At 38.7% G+C, this 15,433-nt stretch overlaps 1 protein-coding gene across 1 annotated transcript in view; it reads right to left on the bottom strand.

Annotated features, from left to right (window-relative positions):
- Nucleotides 1–15,433, bottom strand: part of LOC145394744 (solute carrier family 22 member 6-A-like) — a 289,876-nt gene that overhangs the window by 105,103 nt on the left and 169,340 nt on the right. Inside the window, exons 6-8 of the mRNA XM_080268523.1 lie at nucleotides 12,224–12,392; nucleotides 11,630–11,777; nucleotides 8,440–8,669 (exon numbers count right to left, since the gene is read on the bottom strand). Of these exons, the coding sequence (XP_080124649.1) occupies nucleotides 8,440–8,669; nucleotides 11,630–11,777; nucleotides 12,224–12,392 (547 nt within the window). The remainder of the gene's footprint in view (nucleotides 1–8,439; nucleotides 8,670–11,629; nucleotides 11,778–12,223; nucleotides 12,393–15,433) is intronic.

Raw genomic sequence — 15,433 nt, 5'->3', positions numbered from 1 at the left:
GGGAAGAATGATGAGGTAAAGTTGTTAGAAAGGTTTATGGCAAGGTGCCAGAAGGAGCAGGAAGAGTTCGATTTAGAGAGTTGAGAGCATTTTGTATGGATGAAATTATTTTTAGCAGAGCGAAGAACAGACTTAGCACGATTCCGGGCAGAAATGTATAATAGATGTGATTCAGGAGTGGGTTGGCTCCGGTACCTTTTATAGGCCCTCTCCTTGTTGCGGACAGCATTAGAACAAGTGTGATTAAACCAAGGCTTTCGTGCATTAGTTAAAGGATATGAAAAAGGAATGTATGCTTCCATGCCCAAGAGAATAACCTCCGTAATGCACAAGACACACTCAGATGGCTCCCAGCCATGGAAGCAATAATCATTCCAAAGAAAATCAAAGAAGTACTGCCTGAGGGCCTCCCAATCCGCAGCTCTAAAGTGCCAGAGACGACATTTGGGAGGGTCTGCAGGCCGTACTGGAGCGATAGGACAGGTTAGGGTGATAAGGTTGTGATCGGAGGAGCCCAACAGAGAGAAAAGATTAACAGAGTAAGCAGAAGGATTAGTTGTAAGGAAGAGGTCAAGTATGTTGGAGCTCTCTCCAAGGCGGTCAGAGATACGGGTAGGGTGCTGTACAAGCTGCTCTAGGTCATTAAGGATAGAAAAGATGTAGGCTTGTTCACCAGGTGGATCAGTGAAAGAAGAGGAGAGCCAAAGTTGGTGGTGAACATTGAAATCTCCAAGAATGGAGATTTCAGAGAAAGGAGAAATGGATAGAATGTGTTCCATCATAGAAGTAAGATAGTCAAAGAATTTTTAATAGTCAGTAGAATTAGGAGATAAGTAAACAGCACAGATATATTTAGTCAGAGAATGACGGGAAAGCCGAAGCCAAAGTGTAGAGAATTCAGAAGAATCAAGTTGAGGAACACGAGAGGAAGATAAGTTGTTGCATATATATACACAACAGCCACCTTTGGCTTTGAAATGAGTATAGAGAAAGTAGGATGATACAGAAAAGGATTTGCTGTTAGTTGCGTCAGACAGCTGAATCTCAGTTAGGAAAAGAAGGTGAGGTTTAGAGAAAGAGAGGTGGTGCTCAACAAAGCGAAAGTTAGAGGAAAGGCCACGAAAGTTGCAGAAATGAAGAAGAAGAGAGTCAGACAGTGGTTCCAGGCACCTTGAGTCGTATATGTATATGTATACATATATATCTCTATCTATGTGTCTATTCATCTATCTATATATGAGTTCAAACCCTTGTAGGTGGATGGATGGGCGGCTTGGTACGTGGGATGGGTTGGTGGCAAGTAGGGTTAGTATGGTACGTAGGTAGTTGGGGGTGGGTGGACAGGCGAGTGACGTGGATCTGTAGGTGGGTTGACAGGCGGTCGGGTTGGGTAAGTGAGAGAAGGGTAGAGTGCGTGGGTGGATGAGTAGGCTAGTGGCGTAGGTGGGTAGAGTTTGGTGGGGGGACAGGGTGGGAGGAAAGGTGGAGTTGGGGGACGGGTGGGTGAACAGATGAGATGGGTCGATGAGCGAGTGGGTTGGAGGGTGTGGGCAGGCTGAACGAATGGGTGAAATACAAGGATGAGCAGGCAGGTGAGGTGATTGGACAGGTGGGTGAGCGGATAGGCTAATGGATGGGTAGGTAGTCGAGCGGGTGGGTTTAGTGGGAGGGTGGGTAGTCTCGGTGAGTGGATATATTAGGCAGGCATGGTAGATGAGTGGGTGATTGACCAGGCTGAGTGAGAAGGTTTGATGGATGGGAGGATGGGTGGGAGGATGGGTGGCTTGCTGAAACATAAGGCATTAGTTAACAGGAATAAATGTCGGTAAACCTATCTGACCCAGAAATAAGTTAAAATTAAGTGACTGGAACATAATATATAATTTTTTTTTTCTACTTTATTTTTCGGAGCTCAAGGCTAATCCGGATGTGAACCTGATGAACTTTAGGCGGAAGCTGCTCTGCCAACGCAGTATCCATTTCGGCTTTTGTAGATAAGGAAGGGTGGTGAGAAACTTTGTAGACTATACCAAAACAACGGAATTACCAATATACAGTATATCGGTGGCACCACGTGAAGGCATCCCTCATCAATACAAGAAAACCATTATTTCTGCCTCCGCCACCGCAAAAGTGCAGTCATCAACAGTCATGGGATGTGAAGAGCTACTGAAACAGACCTTGTGTGGCATAAAAGGTCCTGCAATGACCTACTTATTCCAAACTGAAGCCTAACCAACATATATGAACCTGCACCGATCTGACTGGATGAGAATGAACTGATTTAAATAGCCTGACTGAACCTTTGGATCTGACCTGATATGACAGTATCTCAGTTGATCCATCTGGACCACTATACTGATTATGACCTGAAAAATCATAAACTTATCCACTTCACATTGAATGTCAAGTACCTAACTGAACCTGACGACCTATAAAAGTTCAAGTGGTTAGATTCATTTGAATTAACCCCTACTGTATTTGAACGGATTGCAACAGTACCTCTGGTGACTCGAGTGAGCTGAATTTTACATGGTAGGGTTTGAATGGATGTGGAATGCCCTAATGGATTTGGATTTGTCATATTTCAGTAGTAGCATAAATTGCTACTAAAATTAGGCCACACAGGAGAATTAATGGTTCATTTTGGGTACTTTTCTTCTGAATGGCATTTTGACTGCTGGATATGTTGGCTGACAAATATATCAGCACAACATAGGCATGTAGTTGATGAACGCCAAATTGAAAGGAATTTCAGCACTTGTACATAATTTTCCAACCTCGCAGTTCTGTGACTTTCCTTAGTTTTTGCAAGTGCTCTCATATTTCAAATTACAAACTCTGGAATAAAAGAGTTCTTATTCGGTTATAAATAATTTTTTGCACATAACTGGTGTGTGCGAGTATAAGGAGCTGTAATAACAGGTGAGCGTTTGCACAATGCTGCATAATAAATCAAGAATCCCGATGAAAATTTATTATTATTTATACCAGAAAATCTTTTACTTCAAGCATTTTCCTTGCCATTAGTGTGTAGAGCAGGGTTCCTCCATTACTTTCTTTGAAGGCCCAATCATACTATCTTACTATGTGGCAGAGGTCCAGATGAAATATATTTAATATTGTTAATGGAATAAAGAGCTTATGTTTATTTTAGGATGCAGGGATAATTACACGTATATATACGACATTGGAACTGTGCAGAAAGTTATTCCCCTGAGCAAAACTGAAATAGGCATAGTAGATGTTCTTTTCTCTTGTTGGTAAGTTGGTTAAATAGGACAGAAAAAATATTCCCCATGCTCCCACCTTCTCAAAAGATCAAAATGGAACTCTGCTGTTACCCAAAGTACCACAACCATCCCTACATAAGCACAGTCACTTTAACACTATCCACCATGACTGTAGCATTATATTGTCCACTAGTAACAAGTCTAGCACTTTTCAGTATCCCTTTGTCAACTTAAAAATTTGAAAAGGCTGATGAGAACAATCTGCAGGATACATCAAGCACAACTTCATAAATACAGTAATCTAACTGCTTGGTATCCTGTTCTCATGTTACCAATATTCAATCTTGACTGGATCAACGATATTATGGTGCTGAGTAATTTGAAACGTTACTCTGTGTGATATGAAAACCTACAGTAGCTGGAAAAATTAGTGGTTTCACTGTTTATCAGTCGTCGCACTAGCCAGCATTGTAACTGTGAAGCGAACAATTTAGTAATACAATAGCTAAAAGTAACTGATAATAGTAACCCAATGATATATTCATTTGAGTCGTACTGTGTCTGAAACTCATTCAAAGATATCATGTACTGTGATTCACTGATGGAATCGGGCTCTGATTCGCCATTTTACTATCACTACATCACAGCATGAAATGTTCAGGTATATTCCAAAGGCACTTTTTTTGGGGGGGTGGGGAGACGTTTATATAAAATCCTACTTTTATTTATGATTTGAGAGCTTCTCAGAATAAAACCTCTTTTCTTCATTTTTTTAATGGAAAATAAACTCTAGCTATATATTTGGAAGCTGCATTGTGGTAAAAGCAGCCTTGATGTTTGTAGGCTTGAGTGGGAAGGAAATATTTTAGACATTCAGTGTGACACCCATCCTAAATCATGGTAGTGAAATTTGAAACTTATTGAAGGACAAAAGTCCAGAGAGAGAAAACTAAAAATGAGTTACTTGAGACAAGCATGTGGAATTTGCAAGGAGAGACTGACAGGCACATGAGAAATCCCCTTACACACCGTAAGTTTTCTGTAAGTGTGTGTGACATGATAAGAGAAAATGCCATGACAGCAGGCTGGATTTGCGCACAAAGGAAAACATTCCCTTGTATTTTATTTGCCCCAGAAATTGGCTATAATGGTATAAATTGTATACCATCATCTTCCGTGATGTTTATCCTACACGATAAGCTAATAAAAACACACAAAATTGATGAGTAAAAGTACTGTGAAAGTTCTGATATGAAAATAACTGCCCTACACTGTAGCACAAAACTTTGCCCACATAATGCAAGAGTTAAGCATATGTCTAGATGCAGAATTTCATGAGTTTTCACCTGGTATTGTCAGGATTCTGATACAACCAATTGTTTTCGAGTAAATCGCCAATAATCGCGCATGCCTCCCCTCCTCCCTGAACTGAAAACCGAGAGAATGTTGACTATTTGAGAGTGTTGGCCTGGAAATAGACACCCTCCCCTATGTTGCACAAAATATTGATGCATTTTATGCCAAAACATAATTTTTGGTGAATATTTTTGTTCAAAATTGCCTAATCAGCATCTCTTCAGACTTCCACTGTAAGTGCGTCATAGTGCGTCATCGATTCCTCTTCAGACTAAAACCATTTTGACTCGTTTTGAGTCATGGTGCACTAAGGGGTTAAGGAACAATGTGACTTTGATGTCAGTATGTTAGAAAGTGTTAGGAGCAGTACTCTAAACTTATTTCACCATGTGACTGTGCTGGAAGATGTTAGAAGTGCCCTGAGATGGTGTGATAATGTGGTTGTACTGGAAAATGTTAGAAGTTAGAATGAAACACTGGCTTGAAAGTGTGAGTTAGGTAGAGACAGATAGGGGGAAGGGGAGGTCAAGGATGAGTGTGAGTGCAATGTGAATAAGAGGGAGAACAACCTAATGGTGAAGAGCAGTGTGACATGGATGCAATATGTTTGATCTCCACTTCCGGGATTAATGCACCTGACTATAAATAAGCAGATGAACAATTAAATTTGCATCAAGATAATCGTCATCAGTCATCAACAGTATCGTCATCAATCCGATTCCGTCAACTGCAGGACAACAGCTTCTCCCATCTTTGTCCACACTGGCTTTTAGCTGTAATCCTGATTATCCACCACTAACAAGAGTGAGGACCACATCTTGTCATCCTTTTTGTCTGCTTCTTCTTTTCACTCAGTCACTGGGTTGCTACCTAGTTCCCCTATTGTCCATTATCGAAATAAATGCAAGAATATATGTGCCCTATCTTTTCGTATACGTATGTTTGGTGATTATCGTGGTTTGAATGAGGCAGTTAAGCTGAGCTCTCACCCACTGAAAATTATCTTTTAGTGTATATCACTGTGGATAAAGTATTGGTTTATTATAGTTGATGTTTATATTGAAAATAAAAATGATCATTGAGCAGTCCCCAATGAACATAGCCTCCTCCTGTGCTGATCAAGAATCTGACTCAGGGAGGGTTACTCAGCCTCGACAAGGTAACGCTTTTGTTGACCGTGACAACTTAAACATTGGAGGTGGTTCAGTCACATCAGTGAATGGGGCTGATACTCAACCTTCATCTAGAGTTTGCTACAATCACATGATGAAGTGTAAAAACAGAAGGTGTATGACATGTCCAAAAATTAATGTTTCTACTAAATTTTAAAAGCAGTATTTCAGGAAAATTTTACAAGACGCAAACATATGTGATGTCGTCATGTGATGCAACAAATATTATTTATTTACTTATTTGTGAGAATTGTCTAAGTCAGTATGTTGGAGAGACAGTGCAAAGACTAAATGTTAGAATAAATCAACGTCGAAATAGTATTCAAAGCAATGAGAAAGGCTCAGCATGCAAGCTACTCTCTGACCATTGCAACGAAGGTGAGTGTAAAGATATGAGTTTCACAATTCAAATAATTGAAAAGGTAAATGGAACAGTAAGAATGGAAAACAACAAAGAATATTTACAAGTATCCTTGAAAAGGAGAAGCAGAGAAAAGTTTTGGATATAGACACTAAGAACATTCTAGCCATATGGATTAAATGATAAAATGGAAACAACATATAATCAATGAGAAGATATAACTGCAGAGAGTTTAGAGGTAATCAGCAGTAACAGAAAAAGAAAAAAAACTTCAAACAACAACAAAAACAGCAGAACAACAGAATTTATGAAGAATGTCACAGACATAATAGGCTTATCAGAGAATAAACTATTAAGATACTGTCAAAAACCAATACCACATTTGAGAAAGAAAGAACTGGGTGAATTATTCATGTTAGTACAAAACACAAGATCAAACAATGAGGTTGGAAACTCTAAATTTTCAAGAATATGAGAGATAATAGAAGATCTTGGGCACTACAAACTCATGAAAACATAATGAAGACATGCAAAAGAAACTCACAAGAATAAAGTGTAAAATTCAATTTTGCAACAAAGGCATAGAAAAATTGAAATTGAATAAACTTTTCAAGTCTTCATATATCAAAGAGAGCATTCCTACTGGATTCAAAGCCCCAGTGATCGTATATCAGTATGGTTCAACTATAAGAGGAAGATTATTAAACTACAAAAAGATTACTGAAAATTACAGTAGATGTTTAAGAATGGATAGTGCAAAATCATGAGCGTAAGTGTTACGATTCAGAGTTCACTGATATTCATCATCAGCATGTAATAACAGGTAACCTAGACATAATACAAAATATTAGGCTACGAAAACAAATGAAAAAAAGATTGAATTAACAGGAGGCTAGAGGATCAATTGGAAACAAGTGTGGGGAAATGTTAACATCGCTTTCAAAAAATATGCTGCAGAATGGTGTAAACTAGAAGAATTTAATGAGTATTTTATGATGGAAGGGAAAGTAAAACTCATGCAAAAGGCTGATGAAAAAATATGCAAACTCAAGAAGTACTATTCTAGATGGAAAAGAAAAGGAAACATTGAAGGATCTCGAAGACTTGCAAAAGTCGTATGTTTTGGTCTCAGTTGACAAAGCACATAATAATATAGCACTCATCTGCAAAGTATATTACATGAAAACACTTTTACAAGAATTGGGTATGATAGATCAAGACCCCAAAACACATACAACTGTCAGTAGTAAAGAGAATACGATAGTTGAAAAGCAGTCGTCTTACTCTTCTAGTCACGGAATCAAGGTAGATGATTTAAAAAAAAAAAAAAAAAAAACATACATACATAGCACAGTAAAAATGCAAAAAGACCCTGTAAAATTCTGATTCATTATTTCCTCCAGAGTATATGCAACAAAATCACTGGCAAAAAAAAAATATCACATTTATAAATTGATTTACAAGCAGCACAAAAGATATTGTTATAAACTAAATTTATATACAGGAATCAACCATATGTGGATATGCGATAACTCAGAAATGTGCAAAAAGGATATTGCTTCAATCAACCACAAAAGAAATGCAAGAAACGTAGCAACATAAGATTTTTTCGACCACGGAGGTATAATAGGGAGGAGCCAGCATGTCGCTCTTCCTCTAACCGCGCGAGTGAAGCCGGTGGGCGGGGTTTAGTGGCCCGGAGGGGGGGAGTGGGGAGAGTGACTCACAACATTGCGGTTTAGCAAGGAGACTTATTACATTTAATTGCTTTCTGGTGTTCACCACACACACAAATTTGGAGAAGTATCATATGATATGCAAGGTATATATAAAGACATTCCTTGTCAATGGTACAGATCCCTGAAAAACCCACCAGGCACCACGCTAAGAAAATATAAAGTTTTTGATCTGTTTGCTCCACAGATAATTATTAATATTCCTTATAAGAAACGCTAACAACGTATTGTTTTGACATAATATTATACTGTAGTGACTATAGATATATATGAATCAGTCATACAGGCCAATAATAATCACAAATGGTAGTATTATTCAATAATTTTGGTTTTCATCAGCGATGGAGAGGGATTGACTCGAAACATCGCATTTTTTTGCCAAATTGTTGTGTCAAAAAATCAGCTACCCACCCAGTACGGTCTTCCATTACACCTAAACTGTTCGTGAGTAGATCTTTTTTTCTCAAGTCATCTATAACATTCTGTAATTGTGCATTTATCCTCAAGAGCCTTCGTTTTGACTGACGTAAAGTTTTATTTTTTTCTTGGAAGCTAAAAGTTTTTCTTCATTTTCAACTAACTTTCTCTTCAAATTAGCCTTTTCAGGACCCACAGAGGACACCATAGGAGAACTTAAGGCTTCATCTATAGGCCTATCCATAGGAAAGGAACAATCACTAGTGCCTTCTGAAGTACCAGTACTGGTATCAACACAAACAATTCTACTGCTGTTAACATAATCCACTTTAACAGACTGTGCTGCTGGTACCTCCCGTTTGGCAGGGCTTTTCCCGGGAAATTTAGTTTTCTTCTGTAAATATAATGGAAAACCAGCAAACACACTTGGTATCACATCTTCCCTTAACCTAGTTCGATGTAGTCGTGTCAAAATCCTCTTCCTTAAAATGCTGAGAACAAAGAACTGCTGATTTTGAAGGATTAAAGTCTTTCCTACGTGTTGCCTCCATCCACTTCCTGCGAAAAATTTTCATCTCGTGGGAACCTACAAGATAAATTACAAGCAAATAAGTTTTTTGTCAAGAGAGTACCAAATGTCGGGTCAATTCAGATTTCTTTGCTCCAAGTCAAATCCAATTCCAGAATGAAATTAAGTGATCAAATTCTAATTCATTTGCAAGAGAAAATTTATTGATTTCAGTTCAATAATATTAAATTCACCTTAGTTTAAATTTCAAATTATCTAGACTACATATACTTATCTACTCCACCTCAATGAAATTCACTCAAGGTTGTAATTCTCCTTACCCCCGGCATACCACTGATAAAGGATAGTTAAGACAGAAACCCTTGTTAGTTTTTTTTTTTTTTGTCTCTATTTAACCAATGACTGATATAAAATAACACTTGTATGAAAAAATTGGTCATCATTAGACATTACTTACCTTTTAAATCAAGTGGATGAGCTGAAGTTAAATAGGCTAGGCTAAGATTAGATTGGATTAGGTGAACTGAGTTAGGTAAGGTTAGGTTAGGATGAGCTGGGTTAAGCTGGCTTGGGGTAAGTAAAGTTAGACGGGCTAATTTAGTGCCTGGACAAGATAAGCCAGGCCAGGCTGGGCTAGGTGGGTTAGGTTAAGTTACGTTAAGCTGGGTTAGGTGATTAGGTTAGGTGAGGCTAGGTTGCTTAGGTTATAAAGGCTAATTTGGGGTAGGCTATTTGGGTTAGATTAGGTGTTTGAGACAGCAGTATATCCTAGGCCTAGCCTACTTATTGGCCGACCGGCCACAACACGGAAGCACTTTGCCGGTATTCTTTACTCTCCCCCCAAAATTTGGAATATTTAATAACGGCACCGGTGTCTAAACTGAATGTAGATTATTGGAGGTTGCTAAAGTCTTAAAAAACATCAGTATCGAATCACTAGACCATAGATGATCAAAGAAAATGCGTGGAAAAGAACCCAACGTGACACAGTTTTAAGCCCATTTCTAAGAAACCATTTCCTTATTTAACCTAGTAGTTTTACCTATGGAATGTTACAGAGTCCCGTCGATCCCTCTGCGGGAGGGTTACACAAAAAATAATGAGTTCCACTCTCAGCTGACGTTTATTTTGAGTCAAAGGGGGGCGGGGGTGCAGCGCACTGGCTTCAAGTCACGTGACCTCATGCCGACTCCACCCATTATACCTCCATGTTTTCAACGTTATACACGAAGATCGAACACGAGGATATAAGAAAGAAGTTGGAATGGACAGTGGAAGTTGCTTTTAAAGGACTGAATAAGAATTTGATCGCAGTAGGTGAACTCGAAGGATACTGGGTAAATACAAGAGATGGCAAAACCTTGACATTCTCAGAGGATCAGATAACAGATATGACAGATTGCCTGGTAGAAAACTGCTTTTTTACTTGTGAAAATATGGTTTTCAAACAGTATATAGGAATACCCATGGGAACAGACCCAGCCTCATTCATGGCAAATATATACTTATATATTCACGTGGATGGAACGAATGTCAAAAGTTCAATACTCAGTAGCGAAGAAATTTAACAAAACTAGACGAGTCATTGATGATCCAATATCCTTAAACAATGATGGAGAAATGAACGCAAGGACAAAAGATATACTGTATATCCGGAAGCACTAGCATTAAATAAAGAAAACACCGACCACTGCCAAACAAGCTTTTTGGAAATTAATATCAAAATAGGAAACAAAGTTATATCAACATAACTCTGTGATAAAAGAAATTATTATAATGCTGAAACTGTATCATACCCAAATTTGCTGGGAAACATACCTAGAGTTCCAGTGTACGGTGGATACATGTCGCAATTGCTGCAGGTCGCAAAGGCAAGTACAAATTTGAAAAACTTTGGTACAAGAATCCAACAGATCACAAGAAAATTTCTGTCAAGGATTTTTCAAAACGGAATTACGTAAGACATTAAAGAAAACCTATCATCGTCACTATAACTCCTTCAAACATCTGAAAGGAGAAATAAATAGTCTTACAAGAGAAATATTTGATTCTGCTACGGATACAATAGTATCCCAGGGCCGTCAACGGGCAGAGAGTGCTCACGGGATCCTCCCTGGCTCCGTGGCAGATTAAGACCGACTACAACAAAAACCAATTATACCTACCAGTTTGGACTCAATTGGATGCTGCTCAATCGACCAAAATAACAACATACTATTCCTCTCAAATACAACGACCAGTTACACCTACCAATTGAGACTCAACTGGTTGCGACTTAATCAACAATGACAACAACAAACCATTCCTACCAATATTTGTCCTATCTTTTCATATATATATATATATATATATATATATATATATATATATATATATATATATATATATATATATATATATATATATATATATATATATATATATAGTGTGTGTGTGTGTGTGTGTTTGTGTGTGTGTGTGTGTGTGTGTGTGTAACAATTAAACTACAGATATTCAAAACGTTTTAAATGGACCCAGCTACCAATATTCCTCCCCTTTTGGAAAGGTTATAGAAACACATGACTGTAACATAATTCATTATATACTACTGTAACAACCATGGCATCATACCTGAAAAGAATTATTGAAGCAAGCACTTTGTGGTGTAGTTTACTGATGATATATTTAGCTTTGCTTCCTCTTTCTTCGCGTTCTTCCTGAAATATACAGTAGATTAAACTGTAATGCGTTTGGATACCTTTAGTGAAATCAACAAATAGATTCTGATTTGTCATACACATGGTGCTTTTAACTGTCAGAAAGATAAAACTGGTATGAGTTGTGACCTGGTAATTTAGGTTGCTGGAGATATGGGTGAGAGTGTCGGATGTTGGGGACTGGACCCTGTGCCATCTGGCCGCCCTGCTGACCTCCTGCTGGGCCTGCCGCATCTCACCCCGCACCAGCAGCCACCGCGGCGATTCACCCACTAGCCTGCACATTGAGTGATCATGAATATACAGTATATTATGCTTGCTATCATGATATGAATTATTTGCAACATCATCATAATTTCTGAGGCCTTTGGTCAGGTTTACATTATTTTTTAAATCTATATAAAATAAAAAGGTTTTACTGAGCCTCATATCTACACACTGTAGAACATATTACAGCTGCTCTGCTGTAACAATGAGTACTGCTCATTTAATTTTCAGTCTTGATCCAGAGTGTATATTTATGAAGAAAGTATTAACTCCCTCTGGCTGTTATGACTGGGTACATTGTTTTTTTGATCAACCAACAGGTTAATCTTTTTTCAATTTTCTACATTCACTTGGAAAGATATTGAAATACTGGAATGAAAATTATAGCTGCAATTTAATTACAAAAAATAATAATACTAGAGTCGAGAGACAATACTATATTAACTGTAATGTTACCAGAAGGCAGGGAAGAGTGGGATAAAAGCCAGTGAGCAAACCAGCTGCAAGTAACGCCATTGCCTGATGGCGTAGCCCAGGCCACCAAGCATCACAAGAGCCAGGGCCCATGTTGACAGCACCATCATCCCGGCCATAGGTCTTATGCGAATTGTAGTTGTCTCCAACACTGCACACAGTCATTCCCAAAATGAAAGTAGTCATATCTCAGTAAAATCGAAGTGGAAAATTAAGCATTCCAATCAGGCGTACATTGTCAGTAAACCTCAAAACTTAAATTATTTTAGCAACCTTAGTTATCTTTTGCCCAAGGGTTAAAAAGAACTCTGCTACAGGTATACTCATAACCTTCAAAAGAAATCAAAGGAGCATATGTTTCCAACACAATACGTGACTGTCCTGCAACCCCTGGCACGTAAATACCAAAGTAACAGAAATAGAAGGCTTTGGGTCTTCTGGAAATACAAGACTCCATACTAACAAGTCCCAAGCAGTTGAGTGTGTGTGTGTGTGTGTGTGTGTGTGTGTGTGTGTGTGTGTGTGTGGGTGTGTGTGTGTAAATGTGTGTGTGTGTGTGTGTGTGTGTGTGTGTTTATTTCTTTTGGGCATGGAAACATGCATTTCTTTATTTTATCCGCTAACTAATATCCTTTGCTTATTCACGAATGCTCTAACGCAATTGCACAAGAGGCAGAGGGTTTCCAAATTGCATCGGTGCCAAGTAACCAGTGAATCACTTGATTTTATGTTTTTGTCAGGAATGGTGTTAAATCTGTTCTTTGCGTTTCTAACACTTGCTTTATTCATACTGCAGTAAACCCTGCAGTGGAAGCTTAAAAAAAAAAAAAAAAAAACGAAAAGAAAATGAAACCATCCCACTTAGTGAGGACCATGCAATAGGTTTAGAGTACATGCTCGAGGGAAAAAAAAAAAAGTGGGGGGGGGGGCAGACACCGTGTGACTGTTGGGATAGATTGAGTTCAGGTAAATGTGGCACTTTTTAAAACACATGAGTCAAAAGGGGCAGGTACTCGGACACCCCGAGTACTGCACGTGCCTGCAGTTTGCCTTATGATTATTTAAAAAAAAAAAAAAAAAAAAAAAAACTTTATAGGCAGGATGTAGCAAATTATAACGGTGAAGTTTTCCTTTGGCGAAGACAATGACAAGCTGAAAGTCTCATACATGAAACACCTCTACCCGTAGCCACTGTAAAGACAGTTTACGTAACTGAAGATCTAGGTAACTAGAGAAATGCACTTTAACTAAACTTGGTTAATAACATATTTTGTACATTAACGTACTTTTCACTTATAGTTTCTACTGACTATTTCTAACAACTTCTTAAATTACTCTTCTAATGACTAATGACTTATTAATGGTAATTTTTTTTCTACAGCCTTTTAAAATTCAATGGAAATATTTTGTACATGTCTCCTTTTTATGTATGGACAGTATTAGTTTTTCTGAAGAACACATAAAATTGCATACATAATTATAATATGTCTCCCCACAGGAAAATGATATTGTTACGTCTCCGTCCCACATTGCCACAGGCTCCACCAGCAATAGTTCATTACAGGAAGGACGTTGCCCAGTGAGCTGTTCTTCCTATGGTCAGCCTTTTGGTGTACAGTACACAGGATCAGCTCAGGCGTTGTAAATAAACACTAGCTTCTTAAGTTCACTGTCTTTATTTTCCGAGTAATTGCACTTAATGCTTTCCAACTCCACTTCACTATTCTCACAAGCACTGGAGCTATACAAACTTTACTAACTGCAATTACACTTCACTATTCTTCATAAGTGCCGATGATATACAAACTTCAGTAACACTTCACTCTTTGTCAACAACACATCACTATTTTCTCAAGTACCAATGTTATACAAACTTCACTGACACTGCACTACATTCAAACTGAACTGAAAACCGACTGTACTTGCTCTAGTCTCTTTCCCATCCTTATATAGCCTTACATTACTCTGGACACATCTACATTTTTTCCAAGTTCTTGTGTATTCCTCAGAAAGAGCATGGTTACAACAGTTACCAACTCGGAGACATCCAAAACATTCCAGAGTTTTCTTACATTACATAACACTGTAAATTATTTAGCATACTAACTTAAATGAAATTACATAAATTAACAAGCAATCACATAACTGATTATGAGAAAAAAAAAAGCACAAAAATCCATGCATAACTTACGAAACAACTACACCCAAAAACAGCAGGCAAACTGGCAACTCTGACTTGAACCAGAATCACGATAAACATCGGGAATTGTCCAGAACAATCTAGCTAGCACTCCAGCTTCCCAACATTACCCTCTCCCTAATCCTTTCGTTGTCTCGACAAAATTACACAATGTGTACATAGTCCTCAATCCAAACTAAACATTTAATTATACACAAAGTAATCCTTCAACTTAGGTCTTCTAGGCCACTTCCAAAGACGTCCCTGCTCTTCACACAGTCCACTCCTCCTGGAATGTCTTGGTCCTCTTTCTGATGCACTTCTTCTCTGGGGATATTGTCACCATCCTCTTGCACTTCAGCTCCTTGATCCCCCTCAACATCCTCGGCTATGGGAGAGCACGATTCCTTGGAGACGTCCCAGATGTATTTAACTGGCCCATGGTTCTGCCACAGACGGTTCACGTATACCACAATTGGGTGAAATTTCCTGCCTCCCCGAATCCGATACGTTACATCTGATAGGCGATCCAACGCAGTGTAAGGCCCGTCCCATGGGCTCTGCAGCTTCAGTGACTGTCCCTTCTTTCGCTGAGGATTGTATAACCAAACTTGGTCACCATCCTTGAGGCTCACCTCACTTGCCTTGGCATCATATTTTGCACTTCATCACCTCTCCTGAAAATTTGAGGGTTCCTCACGCATGATGATGTACCTCAGCCAGCCTTTCCTGAAGATGTTTTGCGTACCTGGACGTGTCTGTAGGCAGCTCTTCACCAGGTGGTCTTCCCATTAACAAGTCAATGGGTAAGCATAACTCATGGCCCAACATCAATTTCGCAGGGGTGTAACCGGTAAACTCATGGGATGCAGACCAATATGCCATCAACAATGCAGGTAATTTCTGGTCCCATTCTGTTTGCCCCTTTACGAGTACTTGGGTCCAGTTGAATTTCTCCACATCGCATCTGACTGTGGCCTTAAAGGGGTCATCCTGGTCTTCTTGATCCCCAA

The sequence above is a fragment of the Coenobita brevimanus genome, chromosome 28, assembly GCF_032717465.1.
Source record: "Coenobita brevimanus isolate Jiangsu-jjx chromosome 28, ASM3271746v2, whole genome shotgun sequence".
In the NCBI taxonomy this organism is placed as follows: Eukaryota; Metazoa; Arthropoda; class Malacostraca; order Decapoda; family Coenobitidae; genus Coenobita; species Coenobita brevimanus.
The sequence above is the reverse complement of the archived record's forward strand: the minus strand, read 5'-3'. Positions and strand labels throughout refer to the sequence as shown.